General features: G+C 39.4%; 1 protein-coding gene across 7 annotated transcripts in view; it reads left to right on the plus strand.

Annotated features, from left to right (window-relative positions):
* The window catches only part of PLPPR5 (phospholipid phosphatase related 5), a 140,101-nt gene that overhangs the window by 85,798 nt on the left and 27,641 nt on the right, over positions 1-26,662 (plus strand). For all 7 annotated transcript variants that reach the window (XM_082477962.1, XM_082477963.1, XM_082477960.1 and 4 more), the window contains one exon: positions 24,655-24,831. In XM_082477962.1, the coding sequence (XP_082334088.1) occupies positions 24,655-24,831 (177 nt within the window). The remainder of the gene's footprint in view (positions 1-24,654; positions 24,832-26,662) is intronic.

Raw genomic sequence — 26,662 nt, forward strand, 5'->3', positions numbered from 1 at the left:
GTTTGTTATTGTAGGTCTTTTCCTTCTCTTGTGTTTCCTGCCTAGAGAAGTTCCTTTAGCATTTGTTGTAAAGCTGGTTTGGTGGTGCTGAATTCTCTTAGCTTTTGCTTGTCTGTAAAGGTTTTAATTTCTCCATCGAATCTGAATGAGATCCTTGCTGGGTAGAGTAATCTTGGTTGTAGGTTTTTCCCTTTCATCACTTTAAATATGTCCTGCCACTCCCTTCTGACTTGCAGAGTTTCTGCTGAGGGATCAGCTGTTAACCTTATGGGGATTCCCTTGTTTGTTATTTGTTGCTTTTCCCTTGCTGCTTTTAATACTTTTTCTTTATATTTAATTTTTGATAGTTTGATTAATATGTGTCTTGGAGTGTTTCTCCTTGGATTTATCCTGTATGTGACTCTCTGTGCTTCCTGGACTTTATTAACTATTTCCTTTCCCATATTTGGGATGTTTTCAACTGTAATCTCTTCAAATATTTTCTCAGTCCCTTTCTTTTTCTCTTCTTCTTCTGGGACCCCTATAATTCGAATGTTGGTGTGTTATAGTTGTCCCAGAGGTCTCTGAGACTTTCCTCAATTCTTTTCATTCATTTTCTTTATTCTGCTCTGCAGTAATTATTTCCACTATTTTATCTTCCAGGTCACCTATCCCTTCTTCTGCCTCTGTTATTCTGCTATTGATCTCTTCTAGAGAATTTTTGATTTAATTTATTGTGTTGTTCATCATTGTTTGTTTGCTCTTTAGTTCTTCTAGGTCCTTGTTAAAGGTTTCTTGTATTTTCTCCATTCTATTTCCAAGATTTTGGATCATCTTTACTTTCATTATTCTGAATTCTTTTTCAGGTAGACTGCCTATTTCCTCTTCATTAGTTTGGTCTGGTGGGTTTTTCCCTTGCTCCTTCATCTGCTATGTGTTTCTCTGTCTTCTCATTTTGCTAAACTTACTGTTTGAGGGTCTCCTTTTTGCAGGCTGCAAGTTCCTAGTTCCTGTCTTTTTTGGTGTCTATCCACAGAGGCTAAGGTTGGTTCAGTGGCTTGTGTAGGCTTCCTGGTGGAGGGGACTAGTGCCTGTGTTCTGGTGGATGAGGTTGGATCTTTTCTTTCTGGTGGGCAGGTCCACGTCTGGTGGTGTGTTTTGGAGTGTCTGTGACCTTATTATGATTTTACGCAGCCTCTCTGCTAATGGGTGGGGTTGTGTTCCTGTCTTGCTAGTTGTTTGGCATAGGGTGTCCAGCACTGTAGCTTGCTGGTCATTGAGTGGAGCTGGGTCTTGGTGTTGAGATGGAGATCTCTGGGAGATTTTTGCCGTTTGATATTACATGAAGCTGGGACATCTCTGGTGGACCAATGTCCTGAACTCAGCTCTCCCATCTCAGAGGCACAGGCCTGATGCCCGGTCGGAACACCAAGACCCTGTCATCCACACGGCTCAGAATGAAAGGGAGAAAAAAATAAAATAAAATGAAGTAAAATTAAATAATATAGAATAAAATTATTAAAATAAAAAATAAGAAAATAATTATTAAAAATAAACAAAAATTTAAAAAGTAGTAAAAAAAAAAAAGAAAGAAAGAAGAGAGCAACCAAACCAAAAAACAAATCCATCAATGATCACAAGCTCTAAAAACTATACTAAAAAAAAACAAAAACAGAACAAAACAAAAACCAGACAGACAGAAACCCAGGACAAATGGTAAAAGCAAAGCTATAAAGACAAAATCACACACAGAAGCATACGCATACACCCTCACAAAAAGAGAAAACGGGAAAACAATATATATGTTGTTACTCCCAAAGTCCACCTCCTCAATTTGGGATGATTCGTTGTCTATTCAGGTATTCCACAGTTGCAGGTTACATCAAGTTGATTGTGGAGATTTAATCCGCTGCTCCTGAGGCTGCTGGGAGAGATTTCCCTTTCTCTTCTTTGTTCACACAGCTCCTGGGGTTCAGCTTTGGTTTTGGCCCCACTTCTGTATGTAGGTCGCCTGAGGGCATCTGTTCTTTGCTGAGACAGGACGGGGTTAAAGGAGCGGCTGATTCGGGGGCTCTGGTTCACTCAGGCCGGGGGGGAGGGAGGGGTACAGAATGCGGGGCGAGCCTGCAGCGGCAGAGGCCAGTGTGAGGTTGCAACAGCCTGAGGCGCGCTGTGCGTTCCCCCGGGGACGTTGTCCCTGGATCACGGGACCCTGGCAGTGGCGGGCTGCACAGGCTTCTGGGAGGGCAGGTGTGGATAGTGACCTGTGCTTGCACACAGGCTTCTTGGTGGCTACAGCAGCATGCCCGTCTCTGGTGTCTGCGCTGATAGCTGCAGCTCGTGCCCGTCTCTGGAGCTCGTTTAGGCAGCGCTCTTAATCCCCTCACCTCATGCACCCCGAAACAAAGAGGCAAGAAAAAGCCTCTTGCCTCTGCGACAGTTCCAGACCTTTTCCCGGACTCCCTCCCAGCTAGCTGTGGCACACTAGCCCCCTTCAGGCTGTGTTCACACAGCCAACCCCAGTCCTCTCCCTGGGATCCGACCTCCAAATCCCGAGCCTCAGCTCCCAGCCCCCGCCCGCCCCGGCGGGTGAGCAGACAAGCCTCTCGGGTTCGTGAGTGCTGGTTGGCACCGATCCTCTGTGCGGAAATCTCTCCGCTTTGCCCTCTGCACCCCTGTTGCTGCCCTCTCCTCCATGGCTCCGAAGCTTCCCCCCATGCCACCCGCAGTCTCTGCCTACGAAGGGGCTTCCTAGTGTGTGGAAACCTTTCCTCCTTCACAGCTCCCTCCCACTGGTGCAGGTCCCGTCCCTATTCTTTTGTCTCTGTTTTTTCTTTTTTCTTTTACCCTACCCAGGTACGTGGGGAGTTTCTTGCCTTTTGGGAGGTCTGAGGTCTTCTGCCAGCGTTCAGTAGGTGTTCTGTAGGAGTTGTTCCATTTGTAAATGTATTTCTAATGTATTTGTGGGGAGGAAGGTGATCTCCACGTCTTACTCTTCTGCCATCTTGAAGCTCCTCCTAATTCCTTAAATAAATTAAGCATTTGCACTTTCTATGGCACTTTTATTAGAGCCAAGAGAGGAAATGGGCATACACATTGGCGTTTATATATTTCCCCCAAAGGCCCTCCCATGGAGCCTCTTTGCCACTCTCACCTCAAGTGGGTAAACCTTTAATCAACCTCGTAACTGGAGATGGTGCCTGCAGTGGGTCCATGCACATCCTGAGGGTGGGGAGGTCCTTTTGTACACCCTTCAGTGATCCTAGTTATTTGTCACTGCCTGTGGACGTGAAAGCAGCTGAGTTGGATTCACAGGGATGCTGGCTGGTAGGGTCCCTGTCCCCAGCTGAGCTGTGACTGGTGATGACCACGGCCTCAGCACACGGTACCGCACCCCCTTGGACCCTCCAGTGGTCAACTTTACAATACTCCTTATACACTCAAAAAAGCCCTAAAACTTAAGGCCCTTTTGACTCTTACTTTCCCTAGAAAGGGGTCCACCTTATTTGTGTGAATAGCTGAATAATAAGTGACATGTTTTACTCTGTGTGCCAGTAATGTGCTAAGTGCTTTCCATAGATTAGCTTGTTCAGTCCTCACACTTGTAAACCATGGATATATTATAATTCCCAAATTAAAGATGACAAAACTGAGACTCAGAGAAATTTAATAACTTGCCCAGAGTCACACAGCCAGTGTATGCTGGAGCCAGAGTCTGAATCCAGAAGGCTCCCCAAGTGTATTTTCTGAGCCACTCCCTCGCACTTCCTCCCCAGTACAGCCAGTAAACTAAGGTGCACACCTGGAGCGCTGACAGTGCAGAATTCCAGGTCCCTTACCTGGGGCCCTTTGTTCTGGGTGGCTAATGTCTCTGTAGTTTCCCAGGAGCGTAGTTTTGATTCACACGTGGCAATGGTATAACGCGGTGTTCCAGCATGGTTGGTTTCTTAGGGTGAGCCAGAAATCACAGTGCACTTGCCATAATGCTAAAGATAGCCACTGCATGTAAATCAGGCATACTTCTTATACTTAAGTGTTCTTAATGGCCCCAGTGTGCTCATATATTCACAGCTATTAAGTTTCACTAACTTACAGTGACACCCACTAATTCAACTGGGCCATTTTTAACATAGAATCACAGGGTCTTTTAAACTCATTCTGTAATTGATTTTCTTTATTCCATAAAGTTTTCTTATTAGGTATTTTCATTTCATGAAGGTCTATGGTGTTAAGATGATAGCTTTGGGGTTATTTACAAATTTAATTAAAATAGGGAAAATTAAATAGTAGAGTTGAACAGTCATTGGAGGTATTACTTCAGCATGAGAAACTTCCCTTCATCCCACCTACAAACATGGTTTAGGCCCTCATCGTAGCATGCCTGGATTACCAATAAAATTTTCCTAATAGCCTCTCCTCCTGCCCATTGTAATCCGTTTATTCTTCATGTAGTTTTCCAAGTGACTGTCTAAAATGGAAACCATAACATGCAGGGCCAGTTTCATTGGGTTTGTAACCTGTGCTGTCACACGGAGGCCTGTGCTCAGGAGAGCCCCGTGGTTGGTTTTGATGCTCTGCTCTCACCGTCTTGACATTCCTAATGATTTTTCCACAAGAGGTCTCTCATTTTCACTTTGCAGTGGACCCTGCAAATTAAATAACCAGTCCTGGTAACATATAATCATGTAATCCTCTCATTGCACTTCCTCATGAATGATCTAGAAGCCCCTCTTTGAATTTCCTAAGAATTCATGAAATATGATTTAGAAACATCTGGATTTTCTGTAAACTTCCTTATTTTGCAATTCTATAATTCTATGACCGTAAAATGCTTTACAAATATAAGTACTAAGCGATGTCAAAGATCTAATATTTATACAAGCACCTTCAAAACTGATCCAGTGCACATAAACCTAAGATGGCAGTAGTTTTTGTTCATTTGTGTTGGTTTCCCTGCTTGCTTGTTTTATCACACTGTTGACTTGTATAGACTTCATGGTCACACAATTCCCAAGGTTTTTCTTTAGCAGTGACCTTTGTCTTTTCCTTTAAACTCACAGGTCTAGATTCAGTTTTTCAGTAATATGCAATGTCATCAATTATCTTAGTGTCTGACAAGAAATGTCTAAAAGGGCTCAAAGTAAAATAATCTTGATTCACTATATTTTTATATCAATTTACAGCACTTGTACCACATTTTAAAGAAGAAATTTAGATTTAAACAATGAAACAATTATTAGTTGGTTTAATTCCAAAACACTGACGATAACAATTGATTCAGTTATGTATTCATTAATTTATCAAAAAACTATTGCACACCTATGAGGTTCTAAGGATTCAAAGACAAAGACATTCAGCCCTTAATCTCATGGTGCTTAATAGTTAGATGTAGCTGGGAGGGGGACGGTTCTATTAATTTCTAGGGCTGCTGTAATAAAATTGCACAGACTGGGTGGCTTAAACAACAGGAACTGGTTTTGTCACAGTTTGCAGGCTATAAGTCCAAGATTAAAGTGCTGCCAGGGTTGATGTCTGGTGCTGCCTCTCTCCTTGAGTTACAGTCTAGTATTTTAACTTATTTGTTGAAACTTTACCTGATGGCAGGCATGTCTTACATGGAGTTTTGGTACCTAGCTCAGCCTTCAAAAGCCTGTTTAACTCATTAATGTTATATACTTAACATATATTACTAATAATGCTATAGGACTACCATGAATTAGAACGTTTCCATGATGAAACAGGTAGAATGTTTTGATTCTTGGTGAATGTGTGAACATAATTGTCTGTTTAGATAGGAATATAGATTTCCTCACTGGAACCTTCTGTTGAGGCCTGGGACTAATTATGCTTTACTCCTCATTCACCTTACTTTCCATCCCCACTGATCTCCACCCAGTTCACACTCATCCACTTGAATGCATGTGCACACACACACACACACAGACACACACACATCCAGTTAACCACCACGTCTTACCAGTTCAACCCCCTAAATATTTACTTAATCTGTTCATAATTACAGCCATTACTCCAGTTCAGGATATGACGGTCCAACACCTGGAACCCCTTCAGCCAAAGTGATATTTTAAAACTCAGATCTTTTCCTATCATCTTCTGATGTCCCTTTAATGGCTTTCCATTTTCCTTTTAATAAAAATCCAAACTCCTTCACCTGACACACAAAGCCTTTGTGGTTTTTTGTTGTTTATTTTTCTTTTTAAAGCCATTTTTATTTCTTTGTTGTTGTGAACGAACATACGCTAATTTTTTCAATGAAGTATAGTTGATTTATAATATTTAGTTTCAGGTATACAGCATAGTGGTTCAATATTTTTACAGATTATACTCCATTAAAAGTCATTACAAGATAATGGCTGTAATTCCCTGTGCTATACAGTCTATCCTTGTTGCTTATTACATAGTCATTTATATCTCTTAATCCCATATGCCTATCTTGCCCCTCCCCATTTCCCTCTCCCCATGGGTAACCACTAGTTAGTTTTCCATATCTGTGAGTCTGTTTCTGTCTCACTATGTACATTTGTTTGTTTTATGTTTTAGATTCCACATATAAGTGATATCATACAGTATTTGTCTTTCTCTGACTTATTTCGCTAAGCATGATATCCTCTAGGTCCATCAACTTACAGGGCCTTTGGAAACATGATCCCTGCCCCTCCAGCGTGATTTCCCGCCGCTCCCCTCTCTGCGGTCACCTCCCAGCACTCGCCCACACCCCACCCACCAAACCTTCAGTCTGACACACTGATTTTCAGGTCCTCCAGTTTCTCCTTTGTGCACGCTCTCACCTCCGCTTGAAGAACCCCTCAAGCCATGCCCTCCTCCAAGACAGAGGTAGAGGCTACTGCATATGGCATGGTGGTGGTCAGAGCATGGACTTGGCACCTATTAGCCATGAGTCCACGGGCAAGTTACTTAACCTTTCTGTGTCTTAGTTACCTCTGCTGTTAAGTACCAAAGTCATGGAATTATTTGGATTACATGATTGACACAAGTACTGCATGTAGTACAGTCCTTGACACATAGTAAGCATTCAGGTGATCTTAACTTTTTTTTTTTTAATTTTTTAAAATTAATTAATTAATTTATTTTTTTATTTTATGGCTGTGTTGGGTCTTCGTTTCTGTGCGAGGGCTTTCTCTAGTTGGGGCAAGCGGGGGCCACTCTTCATCACGGTGCGCGGGCCTCTCACCATCGCGGCCTCTCTTGTTGCGGAGCACAGGCTCCAGACGCGCAGGCTCAGTAATTGTGGCTCACGGGCCCAGTTGCTCCGTGGCATGTGGGATCTTCCCAGACCAGGGCTCGAACCCGTGTCCCCTGCATTGGCAGGCAGATTCTCAACCACTGTGCCACCAGGGAAGCCCCTGATCTTAACTTTTATTGTGATTAATTAGTTATTGAGAGTGAGCCAAGCACCGTGTTAGCCACTGAGGTGACAAAGGGGAAAGGCTATTTCTATCCCTCATAAGCTAGCAAAGGAGGAAAAAATATATTGTTTCAATACAAAAATGATGTCTTTTCATAATTGTTATGAACAAAATGCCGAGTAGCAAAACGAGAACGAGTTCACTCCCCACAACAGCTGGAACAGAGGCTGGGAATGTGATTTGAGGGGAAGAGCAGGCATCAAGGAGAGAGGGATCTTTTAACATCTGGCCACTCATGTGCCCCCAAGCCTAGAGCTTCTTGGGGTGCTGGATGAAAGCTGGTGGGGAGCATGGGGGAAGAGAGGCCAGCCATAGGGTTCATCCTCTCCATTTAATCATTCTTCTTGAGGAGAAGTGAGGTGAGAGTTGGAGATCGGATGAGGGCACAATGGAAATGAATCTAGGTGGCTTTTAGTTGAATGAAAATTGAGGGGTGGGAGGAGAGAAATCTCAAGACATGAGATGGGGGAAAAAAAGGCACCTCCTAAGACCCTTGGGACCATACAGGAAAACTTCTCCCCCTGTGATTTAGCCACAGATGAGGGTTAGCAATGAGGTCAGCGATATCCTAAAAGCATACTCTCAGATTTTAAGATACCCCTTGAAATCTCACACTGTTATATTTAATATTTATTATTTGTGTGAAATAGGTAAAGTACTTTGTTGCTAATTGCAAACATATATATACTGTCTTTTATTATATACTCCCTCCCAGTAACTATGAGACCCTGTGTGGAGTTGGGGGAGGCCAGGGGAGCATGCCTTCTCTCACACATTTCTTTTCCTTATTGCATTATGACATTTTCTTTTTAAGTCTTATGAGTCTTTTCCTATTATTGTATAATTTAAGAGAGTATCTCAAGATCTGTACTCCAGTTCTTAGTCTTTAATTTTTTTTAATTCATGTGATATATAGATTATTATACATAGTGCATATCATACAGAGATCGTGTATTTGGATAATCACTTATCCATTAATTATAGCTTCTTTCCTTAGCTAAAGAAAATCTGAGAAACATTGTGAGTCCTAACATTTAACTACAAATTTAAACAGTTTTGAAGATTTGTCAGAGATATTTGAGATGTGCTTTTACCATTTTTACCACTAATTTCTTATCCCTGATATTAAACTTAAATTTCTTATTTGCATATTTTAATAGTTTAGTAGGTTCTACTTTCTTCATTTGCCTTTAAGTTAAACCAAAACTAATTCCTCAATTCATCTAACAGTCTAGTGCATGTTTTTGTTGTATTTAAAGGTCTCTAGATTGGTCTTTTACATATTAATTTCACTTTCTTACTTACCAGTTAGTGAATTTTAAATCTTAGAGATGATGGAGTTCTCAAAATCACAGGAATTAAATTCCTTTTGCTTGCATGTAACTCCTCACATGTCACATAGTTTTCTTTTCCTTGTATCCCAATCAGAAATAAGACAGAAGCCTATCTTTATCTAAATATTATCTTACTTTTTTATCTGGTGAATGGAAACGGCTGTTAGATGATGGACATGTTTTTATAGATGACAGAGAAAATGTCAAGTAAAGGAATTTTTGTTCTTCTGGCTGATGGACGCAGTGCCGTGTGTACAATATATTTATCATGGGAGTCATACTGGAGAGAAATGGTCTCCATGTAAAACCAGCCACGGTTGCACTACAAGGATAAAGTAAATGTGTCAGTGATGAAGGGGCTGTTATTCACAGCCAAACCATCAGTCGGCCATTGTGCTGGGGGTAGCTGAGTCACTGAGCGTATTCTGACTGTAACTGTGTGTACCAGCTGATCCTGAACACTGAGCTTGTTGTTAATTTACCTCACATTTGTGGCTTCCTAGCGTTACCCATTCAGGGACATCAACTACATGACAAATTCTGTGTCTGTGATTATGTAATCTTTTGTTAGGGACCCATTAAGTATATTGTAAAGAAAATGGATGGCCACCCTTGGTTTTTCAAATGCAATATGTTTAAGGACCTTTATTCCCATGCACATAAGTTAGGCAATTCAATTTATTATTTCTCCCAGCAAATGTAGTTTTAATCCAAATATATCATTTTAACCCTTTAGGTTTTTTCCTGGCACAGAGCAAACAAAAATCTTCATGGTGCCTTGTGACAGTAATAAAACTTACACTCCTTAAGATAACTGTGCTAAATCCTACAAATTCTTATTGTCATTTTCATTTAAAAAATGATATAACTAAGATTCAGAGAAGTTAAGTAATCTGTCTAAGGTCACAGAAATAATCAGTGGTAGACTGACATTTTAGCGGAGGTTACTAAACTCCTAAAGTTGAGCTTTTCCTCCTGGTTTACACTGACTAAATAAGGAATCCACCAAGTATTTAAAGGGTATCGGGGGGACCTTCAAGATGGCGGAGGAGTAAGACGTGGAGATCACCTTCCTCCCCACAAATACATCAGAAATACATCTACATGTGGAACAACTCCTACAGAACACCTACTGAACGCTGGCAGAAGACCTCAGACTTCCCAAAAAGCAAGAAACTTCCCCACATACCTGGGTAGGGCAAAAGAAAAAGAAAAAACGTAGACAAAAGAATAGGGACAGGACCTGCACCTCTGGGAGGGAGCTGTGAAGGAGGAAAAGTTTCCACACACTAAGAAGCTCCTCCACTGGTGGAGATGGGGCGTGGGCAGGGGGGATGCTTTGGAGCCACAGAGGAGAGCGCAGCCACAGGGGTGCAGAGGGCAAAGCGGAGAGATTCCCACACAGAGGATCAGTGCCAAAAAGCACTCACTAGCCTCAGAGGCTTGTCTGCTCACCCACCGGAATGGATGGGGGCTGGGAGCTGAGGCTTGGGCTTCGGAGGTCAGATCCCAGGGAGAGGACTGGGATTGGCTGCGTGAACACAGCCTGAAGGGGACTAGTGCGACAGAGCTAGCGGGGAGTGTGTCCGGGAAAAAGTCTGGACCTGACTAAGAGTCAAAAGACCATTGTTTCAGGGTGCTTGAGGAGAGGGGATTCAGAGCACCACCTAAATGAGCTCCAGAGACGGGCGCGAGCCACAGCTATCAGCGCAGACACCAGAGACGGGCATGAGATGCTAAGGCTGCTGCTGCAGCCACCAAGAAGCCTGTGTGCAAGCACAGGTCACTCTCCACACCTCCCCTCCCAGAAGCCTGTGCAACCCGCCACTGCCAGGGTCCCGTGATCCAGAGATAACTTCCCTGGGAGAGCACACGGCGCATCTCAGTCTGTTGCAACCTCACACTGGCCTCTGCCGCCGCAGGCTCGCCCCGCATTCCAGTTATAACTACCATACCCCTCCCTCCCCCGGCATGAGTGAGCCAGAGCCCCCTAATCAGCCACTGTTTTAACCCTGTCCTGTCTGGGCGAGAACAGAAGCCTGAGGGCAACCTACATGCAGAGGTGGGGCCAAAACCAAAGCTGAACCCCAGGAGCTGTGCAAAAAAAGAAGAGAAAGAGAAATCTCTCTGTGTAGACTCAGGAGCAGCAGATTAAATCCCCACAATTACTTTTTTATTTCTTTTTTAAATTTTTTTATTTTAGTTATTTTATTTTGTTTATTTATTTATTTTTCTTTCTTTTTTTCTCCCTTTTCTTCTGAGCCATATGGTTGACAGGGTCTTGGTGCTCCAGCCTGGTGTCAGGCCTGAGCCTCTGAGGTGGGAGAGGCCAAGTTCAGGACATTGGACCACCAGAGACCTCCCGGCCCCATGTAATATCAATCGGCGGGAGCTCTCCCAGAGATCTCCGTCTCAATGCTAAGGCCCAGCTCCAGTGCTGGATGGCCCATGCCAAACAACTAGCAAGACAGGAACACAACCCCACCCATTAGCAGAGAGGCTGCCTAAAATCATAATAAGGTCACAGACACCCCAAAACACACCACCAGAAGGACAAGATACAGCCCCACCAGCAAGAACACAGGCACCAGTCCCCTCCACCAGTAAGCCTACACAAGCCACTGAACCAACCTTACCCACTGGGGGCAGACAACAAAAACAATGGGAACTACGAACCTGTAGCCTGCGAAAAGGAGACCCCTAACACAGTAAGTTAAGCAAAATGGGAAGACAGAAAAATATACAGCAGATGAAGGAGCAAGGGAAAAACCCACCAGACCAAACAAATGAAGAGGAAATAGACAGTCTACCTGAAAAAGAATTCAGAGTAATGATAGTAAGGATGACCCAAAATCTTAGAAACAGAATGGAGAAAATACAAGAAACATTTAACAAAGACCTAGAAGAACTAAAGAGCAAACAAACAATGATGAACAACACAATAAATGAAATTAAAAATACTCTAGAAGGAATCAATAGCAGAATAACTGAGGCAGAAGAACGGATAAGTGACCTGGAAGATAAAATAGTGGAAATAACTACTGCAGAGCAGAATAAAGAAAAAAGAATGAAAAGAATTTAGGACAGTCTAGAGACCTCTGAGACAACAATAAACATACCAACATTCGAATTATAGGGGTCCCAGAAGAAAAAGAGAAAAAGAAAGGGTGTGAGAAAATATTTCAAGAGATTATAGTTGAAAACTTCCCTAACATGGGACAGGAAATCGTTAATCAAGTCCAGGAAGCACAGAGAGTCCCATACAGTTAAATCCAAGGAGAAACACACCAAGACACATATTAATCAAACTATCAAAAATTAAATACAAAGAAAAAATATTAAAAGCAGCAAGGGAAAAGCAACAAATAACATACAAGGGAATCCCCATAAGGTTAACAGCTGATCTTTCAGCAGAAGCTCTACAAGCCAGAAGGGAGTGGCAGCACATATTTAAAGTGATGAAAGGGAAAAACCTACAACCAAGATTACTCTACCCAGCAAGGATCTCATTCAGATTCGATGGAGAAATTAAAACCTTTACAGACAAGCAAAAGCTAAGAGAATTCAGCACCACCAAACCAGCTTTACAACAAATGCTAAAGGAACTTCTCTAGGCAGGAAACACAAGAGAAGGAAAAGACCTACAATAACAAACCCAAAATAATTAAGAAATTGGTAATAGGAACATACATATCGATAATTACCTTAAATGTGAATGGATTAAATGCTCCAACCAAAAGACATAGACTGGCTGAATGGATACAAAAACAAGACCTGTATATATGCTGTCTACAAGAGACCCACTTCAGACCTAGGGACACATACAGGCTGAAAGTGAGGGGATGGAAAAAGATATTCCATGCAAATGGAAATCAAAAGAAAGCTGGAGTAGCAATTCATATATCAGACAAAATAGACTTTAAAATAAAGATACAGGAGACAAAGAAGGGCACTACATAATGATCAAGGGATCAATCCAAGAAGTAGATATAACAATTGTAAATATTTATGCACCCAACATACGAGCACCTCAATACATAAGGCAAATGCTAACAGCCATGAAAGGGGAAATCAACAGTAACACAATAATAGTAGAGGACTTTAACACTCCACTTTCACCAATGTACAGATCATCCAAAATGAAAATAAATAAGCAGACACAAGCTTTAAATGACACAATAGACCAGATAGATTTAATTGATATTTATAGGACAGTCCATCCAAAAACAACAGAGTACACTCTTCTCAAGTGCTCATGGAACATTCTCCAGCGTAGATCATAACTTGGGCCACAAATCAAGCCTTGGTATACTTAATAAAATTGAAATCGTATCAAGTATCTTTTCCGACCACAACACTATGAGACTAGATATCAATTACAGGAAAAAAACTGTAAAAAATACAAGCCCGTGGAGGCTAAACAGTATGCTACTGAATAACCAAGAGATCACTGAAGAAACCAAAGAGGAAATCAAATACCTAGAAACATGACAATGAAAACACAATGACCCAAAACCTATGGGATGCAGCAAAAGCAGTTCTAAGAGGGAAGTTTATAGCAATACAAGCCTACATCAAGAAACAGGAAACATCTCGCATAAACAACCTAACCTTGCACCTAAAGCAATTAGAGAAAGAAGAACAAAAAAACCCCAAAGTTAGCAGAAGGAAAGAAACCATAAAGATCAGATCAGAAATAAATGAAAAAGAAATGAAGGAAACAATAGTAAAGAGCAATAAAACTAAAAGCTGGTTCTTTGAGAAGATAAACAAAATTGATAAACCATTAGCCAGACACACCAAGAAAAAAAGGGAGAAGACTCAAATCAACAGAATTAGAAATGAAAAAGGAGAAGTAACAACTGACACTGCAGAAATACAAAGGATCATGAGAGATTACTACAAGCAACTATATGCCAATAAAATGGACAGCCTGGAAGAAATGGACAAGTTCTTAGAAAAGCACAACCTTCCAAGACTGAACGAGGAAGAAATAGAAAGTATAAAGAGACCAGTCACAAGCACTGAAGTTGAAACTGTGATTAAAAATCTTCCAACAAACAAAAGCCCAGGACGAGGTGGCTTCACAGGCGATTTCTAGCAATCATTTAGAGAAGAGCTAACACCTCTCCTTCTCAAACTCTTCCAAAATATAGCAGAAGGAGGAACACTCCCAAACTCATTCTACGAGGCCATCATCACTCTGATACCAAAACCAGACAAAGGTGTCCCCAAAAGAGAAAACTGCAGGCCAATATCACTCATGAACATAGATGCAAAAATCCTCAACAAAATACTAGCAAACAGAATCCAACAGCACATTTAAAGGTTCATACACCATGATCAAGTGGGGCTTATCCCAGGAATGCAAGGATTCTTCAAAAATGCAAATCAATCAATGTGATACACCATATTAACACATTGAAGGATAAAAACCATCTGATCATCTCAATAGATGCCGAAAAAGCTTTTGACAAATTTCAGCACCCATTTATGATAAAAACTCTCCAGAAAGTAGGCATAGAGGGAACTTACCTCAGCATAATAAAGGCCATATATGACAAACCCACAGCCAACGTTGTTCTTAGTGGTGAAAAACTGAAACCATTTCTTCTGAGATGAGGAACAAGACAAGGTTTCCCACTCTCACCACTGTTATTCAACATAGTCTTGGAAGTTTTAGCCACAGCAATCAGAGAAGAAAAAAACAAAAGGAATCCAAATCGGAAAAGAAGAAGTAAAACTGTCACTGTTTGCAGATGACATGATACTATACATAGAGAATCCTAAAGATGCTACCAGAAAACTACTGGAGCTAATCAATGAATTTGGTAAAGTAGCAGGATACAAAATTAATGCACAGAAATCTCTTGCATTCCTATACACTAATGATGAAAAATCTGAAAGAGAAATTAAGGAAACACTCCCATTTCCCATTGCAACAAAAAGAATAAAATACCTAGGAATAAACCTACCTAAGGAGACAAAGCCCTGTATGCAGAAAACTATAAGACACTGATGAAAGGAATTAAAGATGATACAAACAGATGGAGAGATATACCATGTTCTTGGACTGGAGGAATCAACATTGTGAAAATGACTATACTACCCAAAGCAATCTACATATTCAGTGCAGTCCCTATCAAACTACCAATGGCATTTTTCACAGGACTAGAACAAAAAATTTCACAATTTGTATGGAAACACAAAAGACCCTGAATAGCAAAAGCAATCTTGAGAAAGAAAAAAACGGAGCCTGAGGAGTCAGGCTCCCAGACTTCAGACTATACTACAAAGCTACAGTAATCAAGACCCTATGGTACTGGCACAAAAACAGAAATATAGATTAGTAGAACAGGATAGAAAGCCCAGAGATAAACCCACACACATATGGTCACCTTATCTTTGATAAAGGAGGCAAGAATATACAATGGAGAAAAGACAACCTCTTCAATAAGTGGTGCTGGGAAAACTGGACAGCTACATGTAAAAGAATGAAATTAGAACAGTTCCTAACACCATACACAAAATAAACTTAAAATGGATTAAAGACCTAAATGTAACGCCAGGCACTATAAAACTCTTAGAGGAAAACATAGGAAGAATACTCTTTGACATAAATCACAGCAAGAACCTTTTTGACCTACCTCCAGAGAAATGGAAAAAAAAACAAAAATAAACAAATGGGACCTAATGAAACTTAAAAGCTTTTGCACAGCAAAGGAAACCATAAACAAAGTGAAAAGATAACCCTCAGAATTGGCGAAAATGCTTGCAAACGAAGCAAGTGACAAAAGATTAATCTCCAAAATATACAAGCAGTTCATGCAGCTCACTATCAAAAAAACTTTCAATCCAATCCAAAACTGGGCAGAAGAGCTAAATAGACATTTCTCTAAAGAAGGTATATAGATTCCCAATAAACACATGAAAGGATGGTCAACATCACTAATCATTAGAGAAATGCAAATCAAACCTACAGTGAGGTATCACCTCACCCCAGTCAGAATGGCCATCACCAAAAAAATCTATAAACAGTAAATGCTGGAGAGGATGTGGAGAAAAGGGAACCCCCTTGCACTGTTTGGTGGGAAGGTAAATTGATACAACTACTATGGAGAACAGTATGGAGGTTCCTTAAAAAACTAAAAATAGAACTACTATAGGACCCAGCAATCCCACTCCTGGGCATATACCCTGAGAAAACCATAATTCAAAAAGATACATGTACCACAATGTTCATTGCAGCACTATTTACAGTAGCTAGGACATGGAAGCAACCTATGTGTCCGACAGATGAATGGATAAAGAAAATGTGGCACATATATACAATGGAATATTACTGAGCCATAAAAAGAAATGAAATTGAGTTATTTGTAGTGAGGTGGATGGACCTAGAGACTGTCATACTGAGTGAAATAAGTCAGAAAGAGAAAAACAAATACCATATGCTAACACATATATATGGAATCTAAAAAAAAAAGGTTGTTCTGATGAACCTAGGGGCAGGACAGGAATAAAGACACAGAGGTAGAGAATGGGCTTGAGGACACGGGGAGGGGGAAGGGTAAGCTGGGACAAAGTGAGAGAGTAGCATTGACATATATACAGTACCAAATGTAAAATAGCTAGCTAGTGGGAAGCAGCTACATAGCACAGGGAGATCAGCTCGGTGCTTTGTGACAACCTAGAGGGGTGGGATAGGGAGGGTGGGAGGGAGACACAAGATGGAGGGGTTATGGGGATATTTGTATATGTATAGCTGATTCACTTTGTTATACAGCAGAAACTAACACAACATTGTAAAGCAATCATACTCCAATAAGATGTTAAAAAAAATAAAGTATCAATAAAATACAAAACAATTGATTAACTTTTAGAAGCAAAATGTTTTTTAAAAAGCTGTTATAATAATCAGAACCTGAAAAAATAGACTGTGATAGTTTAACTCTGAAAATTAAAGATAATTCCATAAAATCATTTTATTACTTTATGTGCTGCTTGAAATAGTAATATATTAATAGATGTAAATGTTAGATATAGTTAAAAGATATAGCTAACTATTGTCTTACAGAACACGAGTGCCCTAAAAAATGGTGTTAGGTTCAGTACACAACTCCAACCAATATAATAAATAAAAATAATAAAATAACAATAAATGCTGAAATGGGAACAATATTTTTGAATATTAACTGATATATTTTTCATTTCCCTTAAATCATATGCTCTTGTCTATATCTGCAATATCTAGTAGAAATATAAAATGAACCACATATATGATTATTAATTTTCTAATAGTCATATTTTTAAAAAGCAAAAACAAAGGTTAAAATTTGAAAATATATTTTATTTAACAAAGTATGTCTAAATTTTAACATTTCAACATGTGTCAATATAAAAATTATTAATGAGATATTTTGCATTCCCTTTTTTGCAAAGTTTTCAAAATCCAGTGTCTATTTGTCTTTTGCAATTCATCTCAGTTCTGATACTACATTTTCATCTCAAGTATTTGATCTCTATTGAGGTTTCATAAAATTTACAGTGTAAAAGTAGAAGCACATACCCAGTTTGTTCCAAACATATTTAAAAGTTTTGTAATAATCAAAGCAAGGACCAGTTTTAAAACTGAAATTAACTAATATTAAAAATGCAGTCCCTTGGTCCCACTGTCCACGTTTCCAGTGCTCAGTAGCTCTAGCTAGTAGCTACCATATTGGGCAACATAGCTCTAGGATTTCTCGTCTGTTATTCAGTGTGTCAGAGAAGGACATGCCGTAAGAGAAGGGCCAACATCTATCTCCCCATTTCCCTGTCCACTAGCTCCTGGTAGCCCCCACTCTACTCTCTGCTTGTATGGGTTTGACTATTTTAGATTGCACATATAAGTGAGATCTTGCAGTATTTGTCTTTCCTTGCCTGGCATATTTCACTTAGCATAATGTCCTTCAGGTTGATCCGTATTGTCTCAAATGGCAGGACTTCCTTCTTTTTTAATCCTGAATAGTATTATATCTATACATACCACACAGATATAATGTATAGCAATGTAACTACACTGTATTGTATACTTGAAATTTGGTAAGAGAGTAGGTAGATCTTAAATGTACACATACACACAAAATGGTAACTATGTGAGGTAAAGGTTACATTAATTAGCTTGATTATGGTGATCACTTCACAACGTACACATATATAAAAACAGCAAGTTGTATACCTTAAGTATATCGATTTTTTTAATTTGTCAATTATACCTCAATAAAACTGGAAAAAGAAAAGAGAGATGGGCCAGTACCAATTAGAAAAGGAAGACAATGTTTGGCTTCAATAGTCAAATCTCTCTTTGTCAAAAGAGAACAGGAATTTCTAAATTCCAAAGCTACCTTTACATACCAAAAGCAAAATTTGAAGATCTGTGTATTTTATTACAAAGTAATAATAAAGAGTACACAGGATATAATATAAACAGGATGGTACCGCCAACATATAGGAGGGGAAGGTGGCAGACTTTCTCCCTCCCTCATTCTGTTCCTCTTCAGTGCAGGATGGATGCCCATGATGAAGTTTAGGTCAGTTAGGGGAAAAAAAGTAGCTGCATGCGCTATACAATCTAGGTTTAGTACATAAAATTTATGGCTTCAATATACCACCATTTATTATGCTTCCCCAACACACCCCTGAAAAGTCTGAATTATGTGTACACAAATCTGGTACAAAGTCCATGGTCTTTCTACCATTACATTACCTCTCATCACAATTCTATTACATACCCTATCAAATACATCTACATTGCAATTTGGCAAATTTATGATCATGGATAAGTATGGATATAATAATAAGACTTTCAGGACACTGCACACCTCGCCTAATAAATGAACACTCCAAATTTTGTTCAGTGTCTCTGTAGCAATTTGCAAATAAGTCTCCAGTGGAGTGCCATGGAATTCTACCCTTGACACTGCCTTGTTATTGGTGATCTGTATGGTGCTAAGAAGAAGCTGAGAGAAAGAGGACTAATTTGATAGATGTCAACCTCAAAGGTCAAAAGGGTTTTAGCAAGGTGAAATGCTATTCTGAAAACAATTAAGAAATTTGATTTTTTAAAAATAATCCCAGGAATCCAAGATAAGAAGAACTTGGTGGGGCATCAGTCCATGTGAGGATGGAAACAAACAATATGACCAGTAGTAATGCTATGTGGTGATTAAAAAAAACAAAACCCAAGAAACCTATTGCTTCTTAGGATATATGAAGCAAAGTAGTCAAAACCTGGAAATCAGTTTAAAGAATCCATCCTAACCTGATTATGAATTGTAGATTCATGAGTAAGACTATAGGGTGCAATCCGAATAAACCCACACATTATGGTCAATTAATCTGTGACAAAGAAGGCAAGAATATACAATGGAGGAAAGACAGTCTCTTCAATAAGTAGTGCTGGGAAAACTGGATGGCTACCATTCTCTAACACCATATACAAAAATAAACTCAAAATGGATTAAAGACCTAAATGTAAGACTGGATACCCTAAAACTCCTAGAGGAAAACATAGGCAGAACACTCTTTGACATAAATCACAGCAATATTTTTTTGGAGCGGTCTCCTAGAGTGATGGAAATAAAAACTAAAATAAACAAATGGGACCTAATTAAACTTAAAAGCTTTTGCACAGCAAAGGAAACAAAATGAAAAGACAGCCTAAGGAATGGGAGAAAATATTTACAAACAATGCTACAGACAAGGATTAACTTCCAAAATATGGAAACAGCTCATACAGCTTAATATCAAAAAAAAAGACAACCCAATCATTTTATACATAAGGAGTTCAAGGCTTAGATAGGTTGAATAACTTGTTTAAGTAAGTGACAGAGCCAGGACTCAAACCCAAATCTCATTGGTTCCAGAGCAGGTAATCTAATCACTATGCCACAGTTATCCCTTATGGGTCATTTTTACAAATTCCAGTTCATTCATTCATTCACGCATGAAGCAGATATTGATTATCATAGTTTTCTTTTGACACCATGACAAAATACCACAAACTTAGGGACTTAAAACAACTCAATGTTATTATCCTAGAGTTCCATAGATCTGAAGTCCAGCATGGTCTCACTGGGCTAAAATCAAGGTTTCAGCCTGTCTACATCCCTTCAAGAGGCTCTAGGGAGAATTCATTCCCTGCCTTTTCCAGCTCCCAGAGGCTATCTGAATTCCTTGGTTGGTTGCTCCCTTTCTCCATCGTCAAAGACGGCAGCATAGCATCTTCAGATCTCTTTCTGACTACAGCTAGGGAAGGTTATCCACTTTTAAAGACTCATGTGATTTGGTGACATACTCACAAGTTCCTAGGATTAGAGCTTTGGCATTGTTAGAGGGCTGGTATTCTTTCTATCACAGGTGCCTACCCTGTACCAGGTTTTGATCCAGGCAATATGAGATAGACAAGGAGGAGAAAGACAATAGCAAGTAAATACATGCATATGCAAGACAATTTCTGATAGCGTTGTGTATTCTCTGACAATAAAAGAGTTCAAAAATTCACTTTTCCCCAAGCATGCCATTCATGCATTCATTAATTCAACATTTTTGAATACCTACTACATAAAAGGAGTTCTGTGCATTTCAGGTAGAATGGTGAATGGACAGAGGCTTTATTCTAATGGAATATTCTCATGGAGGCAACAGATATACATACACAGAAATGGGGAACATGATTTTAAATAGTGACAAATGCTATGAAGAAAATCCTCCATACTCTTTCTCTTGTGCCTTTGCATTTTTCATTTATTCGTTCTTTTATTTAGTAAGTCTAGTAAGTCTTTTGAGTGCTTACTGTGTTTCAGGCAAAGTGCTAACGAAGCTCAGGGCTTACACTCCAGATTTGGCTTCTGTGTCCTCACTGTAGTGAAGGGAACAACTCAAATTAGTATAAACCACACATTGTGGTAAGTGTTCTGGGAGAGGACGACGCAGGTGCTTGGGGAGCGCATAGCAGGGTTACGAATGCTGTCCCTGGGTCTAGGACACCTTTTCCCCCCATTTCCCCTTTGCCGGGAGCTCGTACTCATCCTTCTGGATCCAACCTAGATGCCTCCTCTTTGAATAACAGTTTCAGATGTATAGTAAGTGCTTAACAAACACAAACATTTGTGTTTTTATTTTTGTTTTATAATAGTATTGTTTTAAAATTGTACAGTGCTTTCTCATTTACCGAAGAGATAGATTAATATTCTCACAAGTGAGTCCATTCACTTTACTACATGGGCATTGAGATTATATTTAGTAAAAGCAAACAAGTAAGTAAAACCCCTTTATATGTGTGTCAATTATTGTATATATTGTATAAGCAAGGGAAAAAAATGTGTAGAAGAATATACACCTCGCTGTTAGCAGGTAGCAAATGACTGGTTTTAACTTTCTGCATCTTGGGGCTAATAGATATTCATGGGATTGATGAATAAGAACTGCCTAATAATGGCTAAATGGCTTGGCCTATAAGGTAGTGAGCATTCACTGACCCTTGAGGACTGAGCCGATACCATCCTGCTCAGATTATACACCCTTCTGTTTGTGTTTTATTTTAGCTACATTTTGACATCTGGTTAACCTAGATGGTTTCATAAGTGAATTAAAAACCAAGAGAGCATAAATAATCAATTCCTGTCCTGTGTCCAACTTGCTTAATAGATTCTCATGCTATAATTTCCTCTTCTGCAAATTAGGTATAATAGACCTTCTGTAAGGATAACACAATTAGACTGGTTAAAAGGCATTTACAATCATAAAGTACCAAAAAGTTCCCTAGTACATATAAGTGCAAACTCAAATTTTTCTTTTGTGACATCCATGTCAAATGATTATGCTACAGAAAAATCTGTGCATTATAAAGCACTACAGTGATCCACTTTAAAGTTGAAATTATTTGAAGAAATGTCGTCCTTCTCCCATAACGCTTAAAATTCAATTTTCTTCTATTCTGGTTCTGGACATTAAGTGGGGATCTGGTGGGGGAAGAGCCAAATCCCAGGCTATTCCTAATATAGAAGCCTTTTCATGAGTTTGCATAGTGGCCAGACTGTGTCTTGGGACCCTTTATAAACATGCTTAAGTCATAGAGCATCTTAGGAATGAACTCAAATTCAAGAGACACTTCAGAGGATTGTAGCCCAAGGTCACAGATTACTATAGGCCTACACAACTTGGATAAGTTAGGGCTGAGCTCTATCTGTGATGGCCTTTGGGGTTGAAGGAGAAGGCAAATGTTTTCCAAAGCCATACAGATTCTGTAGGAGATTTCCCACACAAACCACATATATACTACTTCCTACTTCTTCCTAATAGTAGAGTATAGATGTAGCCTCACTGCTATGTACTATGGTGGCCTTCTTTCCCCTATTTTTAATTTCATTTCTCTTGCATTCACTGATACTTAGCTTATGTCCATTTTCTCTAGGCAAGAAATCAATCAAGAAAGAAACGAAGGTTAAAGGCACCAAAGTGCTTTACCCCTACTTCCCACTGACATCTCTCCTTCTCAAAAGTGCCACCCCCAATAGTTAAGTTGTATATTCTTCATAGTAAGCTTTGTCTTGAGTCAATTTTTTCGTCTATAAAATGAAGGTAATGATGATTTCTTACTAATATGGTTATTTTGAGGATTTAATAAGTAAAGTAAAATGCTTAGAACATTGCCTTGAACAGCCATCGCTCATTAAATCATAGCTATAATAATTATTAACGATATTAATACTATTCAGTTATCATTTCACATTCATTTTGTTTTAATAAGGATAGGATGTCTTTAGCGTTCTGACAGATGTGAAGAAATGCAAAGGTAAGAAGTCAGTAATCAGCCGCATAGCTGTGTTACAGAAAATCCCACAAGCAGCTCAAATTTCACTCCCTGTTTATATGCACGAGTCAAATAAGGAATTACTCTATTAGGTGCATCACTGGACACCTGAAGTGGTGTGATATTCTTGCCTTGTTACTCATGTAGGCAAAACTCTTCAATATATTCTCTCAGAATGGCAAAAGCACCATTTTCTCTTTCTCATCTCCTCCTATTTCCCTCTCGTGTATACTTATTCTTCTTAACTGAGATTATTTAGCTCTTTCAAGCACAGGCTTAGAATACACAGACATAGCTCTGAAGGTCATAGGCCCAAAATGGAGATAATCCAGCTCTTTTTTTTCCTAGAGTATCGGGACCAGGGATAGATTGCAAAGAGCTAGAACTTGGCTAGGTAGAAGCCTTGTATCACATGAACTGTTTAAATATTCATACAGTGTGTACTGGCAGCTAACAGGGCTGCAAACTTGCCCAGAAAAAAAAAAGAGAAAAGATAATTACTGAATTTCATAGCATTCTAAAATGGCTGCCATGAACTAAAAGCATAAGTGCTGATTTTGGTTTAATCTCTTAGGCAAATGTATTTTTTATTCAACTGAGGACAATAGGCAAGTGGTTATACGCACTTCTAAGTATTTTTCTGATTATATTATCAGTATCAGAGTCTGACATTAATATCATAAAAACTGATTGTACTGTCAAAGCCATCTCTTTTTTTTTTTTAACAAACATTGCCCTTTATTTTTTTTTAAATTTTTTATTTCATTTATTTATTTATTTTTGGCTGTGTTGGGTCTCTGTTGCTGCAAGTGGTCTTTCTCTAGTTGTGGCGAGCGGGGGCTACTCTTTGTTGCGGTGCATGGGCTTCTCATTGCGGTGGCTTCTCTTGTTGCAGAGCACGAGATCTAGGCACATGGGCTTCAGTAGTTGTGGCACGTGGGCTCAGCAGTTGTGGCTCGCGGGCTCTAGAGCGCAGGCTCAGTAGTTGTGGCGCACGGGCTTAGTTGCTCCACGGCATGTGGGATCTTCCCGGGCCAGGACTCGAACCCGTGTGCCCTGCATTGGCAGGCGGATTCTTAACCACTGTGCCACCGGGGAAGCCCCAAAGCCATCTCTTTAATAATTACTTTGCTAGTGACTTGAAATAATAACTGACACATTTCCTTCACAGTCAACAGATTCACTTATATAGGAACACATGGTTTAAGTTATGAGCAATTGAGCTGTAGAATGAATCAGATTGGGGGAAAGACTGGGTTTTTTGAGCATGGTGGCTCACAACTTGAAGATATTTCATTCTGTGCCGTCAGCTGACACTTAACTGTTCTTCTTAGCATATGTGAAGATGCCAAAAATGTAGGTGTTTACTAATTGTTTTGTTTTGGCTTTAGCTGACACATTTCCCCCATCATAGTTAAATTATTTTTTGTTGTCCTAATGCTGGTTGATAAAATTTGGTTAAAACAAAGTAATTTCACAATTTCAGGTAACAGCATAAAAGCAAACCTTGGCACTGTATTGAACTCTAAATTCTTTTTTCAAAGTAGTATCTGTTTAGTGGAAGTCCACTCCATTTTGTTTTTTATAGCTATACTCACAAGTTCTGATTTTTATAAAGTGTGCATCCTCTCCCTATGGTATACAAAAATGTAAACATTAAAAACATTCAAAAAAAAAAACATTCATTCATCAGTTTTCCCCTTCTAATAGTATTGATCTAAAATGTAAATTCAGATGAAACAAGAATAAGTACATTAAAAGTTAAAAAAAAGTCACTTGGAATGTCCGCACTCAGTATCTTAGATAATTACTATTACATAAGAATTGGCCATTAGTCAATATAAGGTAAGTAAAATTAATCAATACTTTTAAACTCTACTTTTAAGAAACTTCTTTCAAAAAATTCATAAACTTCAGTTAATTATTTGAACTATATAGGCATATCTATGTCAATAAATATATATATGTACAGACAGATATATGAGGTGTATATCAAGGAAATACGTTCATGGAAAGTCATGTTTTTCATTTACTATTTCAGATGTACATTACCAACACAATCAAAGCCAAAGGAACAAGACTTGCTAAGCCCGTTCTATGCCTGGGCTTAATGTGTTTGGCCTTTCTTACTGGGCTCAACAGAGTAGCAGAATATCGAAATCATTGGTCCGATGTGATAGCAGGCTTTCTGGTTGGAATATCTATAGCAGTATTTCTGGTAAGTACAAATTTCTTTAAATATAATTTGTTTCTTAATTAACGTGTATAACCACCTATTAGAAAATACAGGTGTGAATCACTGGGTTTAGTTGTCAAAAGGTGGTATAGCAAATAGAAATATATATGTTTTAAGTCATTCCTTTCTTCCTGCTCCCTCGTTTATTCTGCCTAAGGTCAGGTTTGGGGGTGAAGAAAATGCATTGGGTTGGCCAAAATGTTCGTTCGGGTTTTTAATAACATCTTACAGGAAACCTGAACGAACTTTTTGGCCAACCCAATATATTCTACATTTAAAGGTGAACAAAATATTTTCATGTAAAATGGAACGGGGCTAAAAACACTCATGCCTCCCCAGATGGTTTTTAAAACTGGGTTGTTTGAATATTTTAAAAGTTTCCTCATGGCACTTTGCATCTTGGAGTATGTAGACCATCCCAAAGTGCCCTGGTGCCTCGGTACAGTACTCTCAGTGAGCCGCCAAGTCTCAGCACCTGATAATAGGTGAACCTCACTTGTGACTAAAAACCCAGGGATAGTTTCCAAGACAATGTCACGCAAATCAGATTTTGCCAAGGAGTGAAGAGCATACGTAGTGACTTCTGATGAAGTCATCTCTACTCTTATGATAAAATCCCCTTGGAATATTTCTATAGGTTTTAGTTGTTGGAAAATATACTTCAGTCTGGCTGTAGAATTAATCAATCCATTATAAGTATGGATATTTTACCCAGATGGAAAAATGTGTAGACTACTGTATAAATCAAAACATATTTTTGCATTGACACATTATAAGAAACACTTTATTTTAATTTTAATTACATTTAAATTGTTTCTCCAGAGTAACTTTCCTTCTTCAGCTTATTTTCACTAGTTCATAAGCAGTAAGCAAAAACTTGTATGAACCTTTTTTCTACCAAAGATTTGGGCATTATCTATGTGCCGGGCATTTTAGGAGGTTATTTCTTCTAGAACTTCCTGTGGTAAAGTGGTGACTATCCCCTGATCCCTCTCTAGACCCTGTGCTGCTTTTCTTGCTGATGTCACTCCCTCTGATGTCCAAGGTCCTGGGAGACTTAGGCTCACCCCCCTCTGTTTCCCAGAGATATCCTGTAGCCTCAGGAAAACTGGGGCCCACCCATGCTTGGGCCAAAACCTTTCCCTTGCTGTCACTTATCACAATTGAAACAGGTTAACTTTTTATAAAACAAAACAAAACAAAAAGCATCTTACATAAATCCTAAGAAAATAATCATAGGCAGGGCAAAGAGCATACCAGAAGCCAAAGTTTTAAAACACTGCTGTCAGATGTAACTGTGTTTCAGCTCTACGGCTCCAGAACATCTTTGCTAACATCTCATCAGGCTTCATCTTATCCTCCTGTGGCTGTTACCATCTTCCCTTTACTGCCAGTGAACGTCGTGACACCCTGCGTTGCGAAATCTAGAGCCCTCATGTCTTCCCTGTCGCTTCTTATCTGAGAACCATGTGGTGAATGATGAGTTGGACTACGGATCCCCCTTGGGTTCAAGACCCTCCTACTGCACATATTTAGAACATTCCACAGGCCCCTTCAGACATTCCCACGCACCCAGGAAAAGGACCTTATAAAAAGGTCATGTGAAAATGCTTCAGCCACGTAATGACTAAAGAAGCTTTTATAAGTTCATTCCCAACTGTTTATGAATGTGAGTGCCTACAGGTGCCAGGCAAGGTGTCAAGAACGGGGGCTGCAAGGAGGCTCAGATAAACATGACCTGTCTTCTGTGGGAATCTGTTTCCGGGGTCAGGCAGTAATAGTCAGGTTATTCCCTCAAACATTCCCTTCTTCT

The sequence above is a fragment of the Balaenoptera physalus genome, assembly GCF_965194825.1.
Source record: "Balaenoptera physalus genome assembly, chromosome: 1".
Classification (NCBI taxonomy): Eukaryota; Metazoa; Chordata; class Mammalia; order Artiodactyla; family Balaenopteridae; genus Balaenoptera; species Balaenoptera physalus.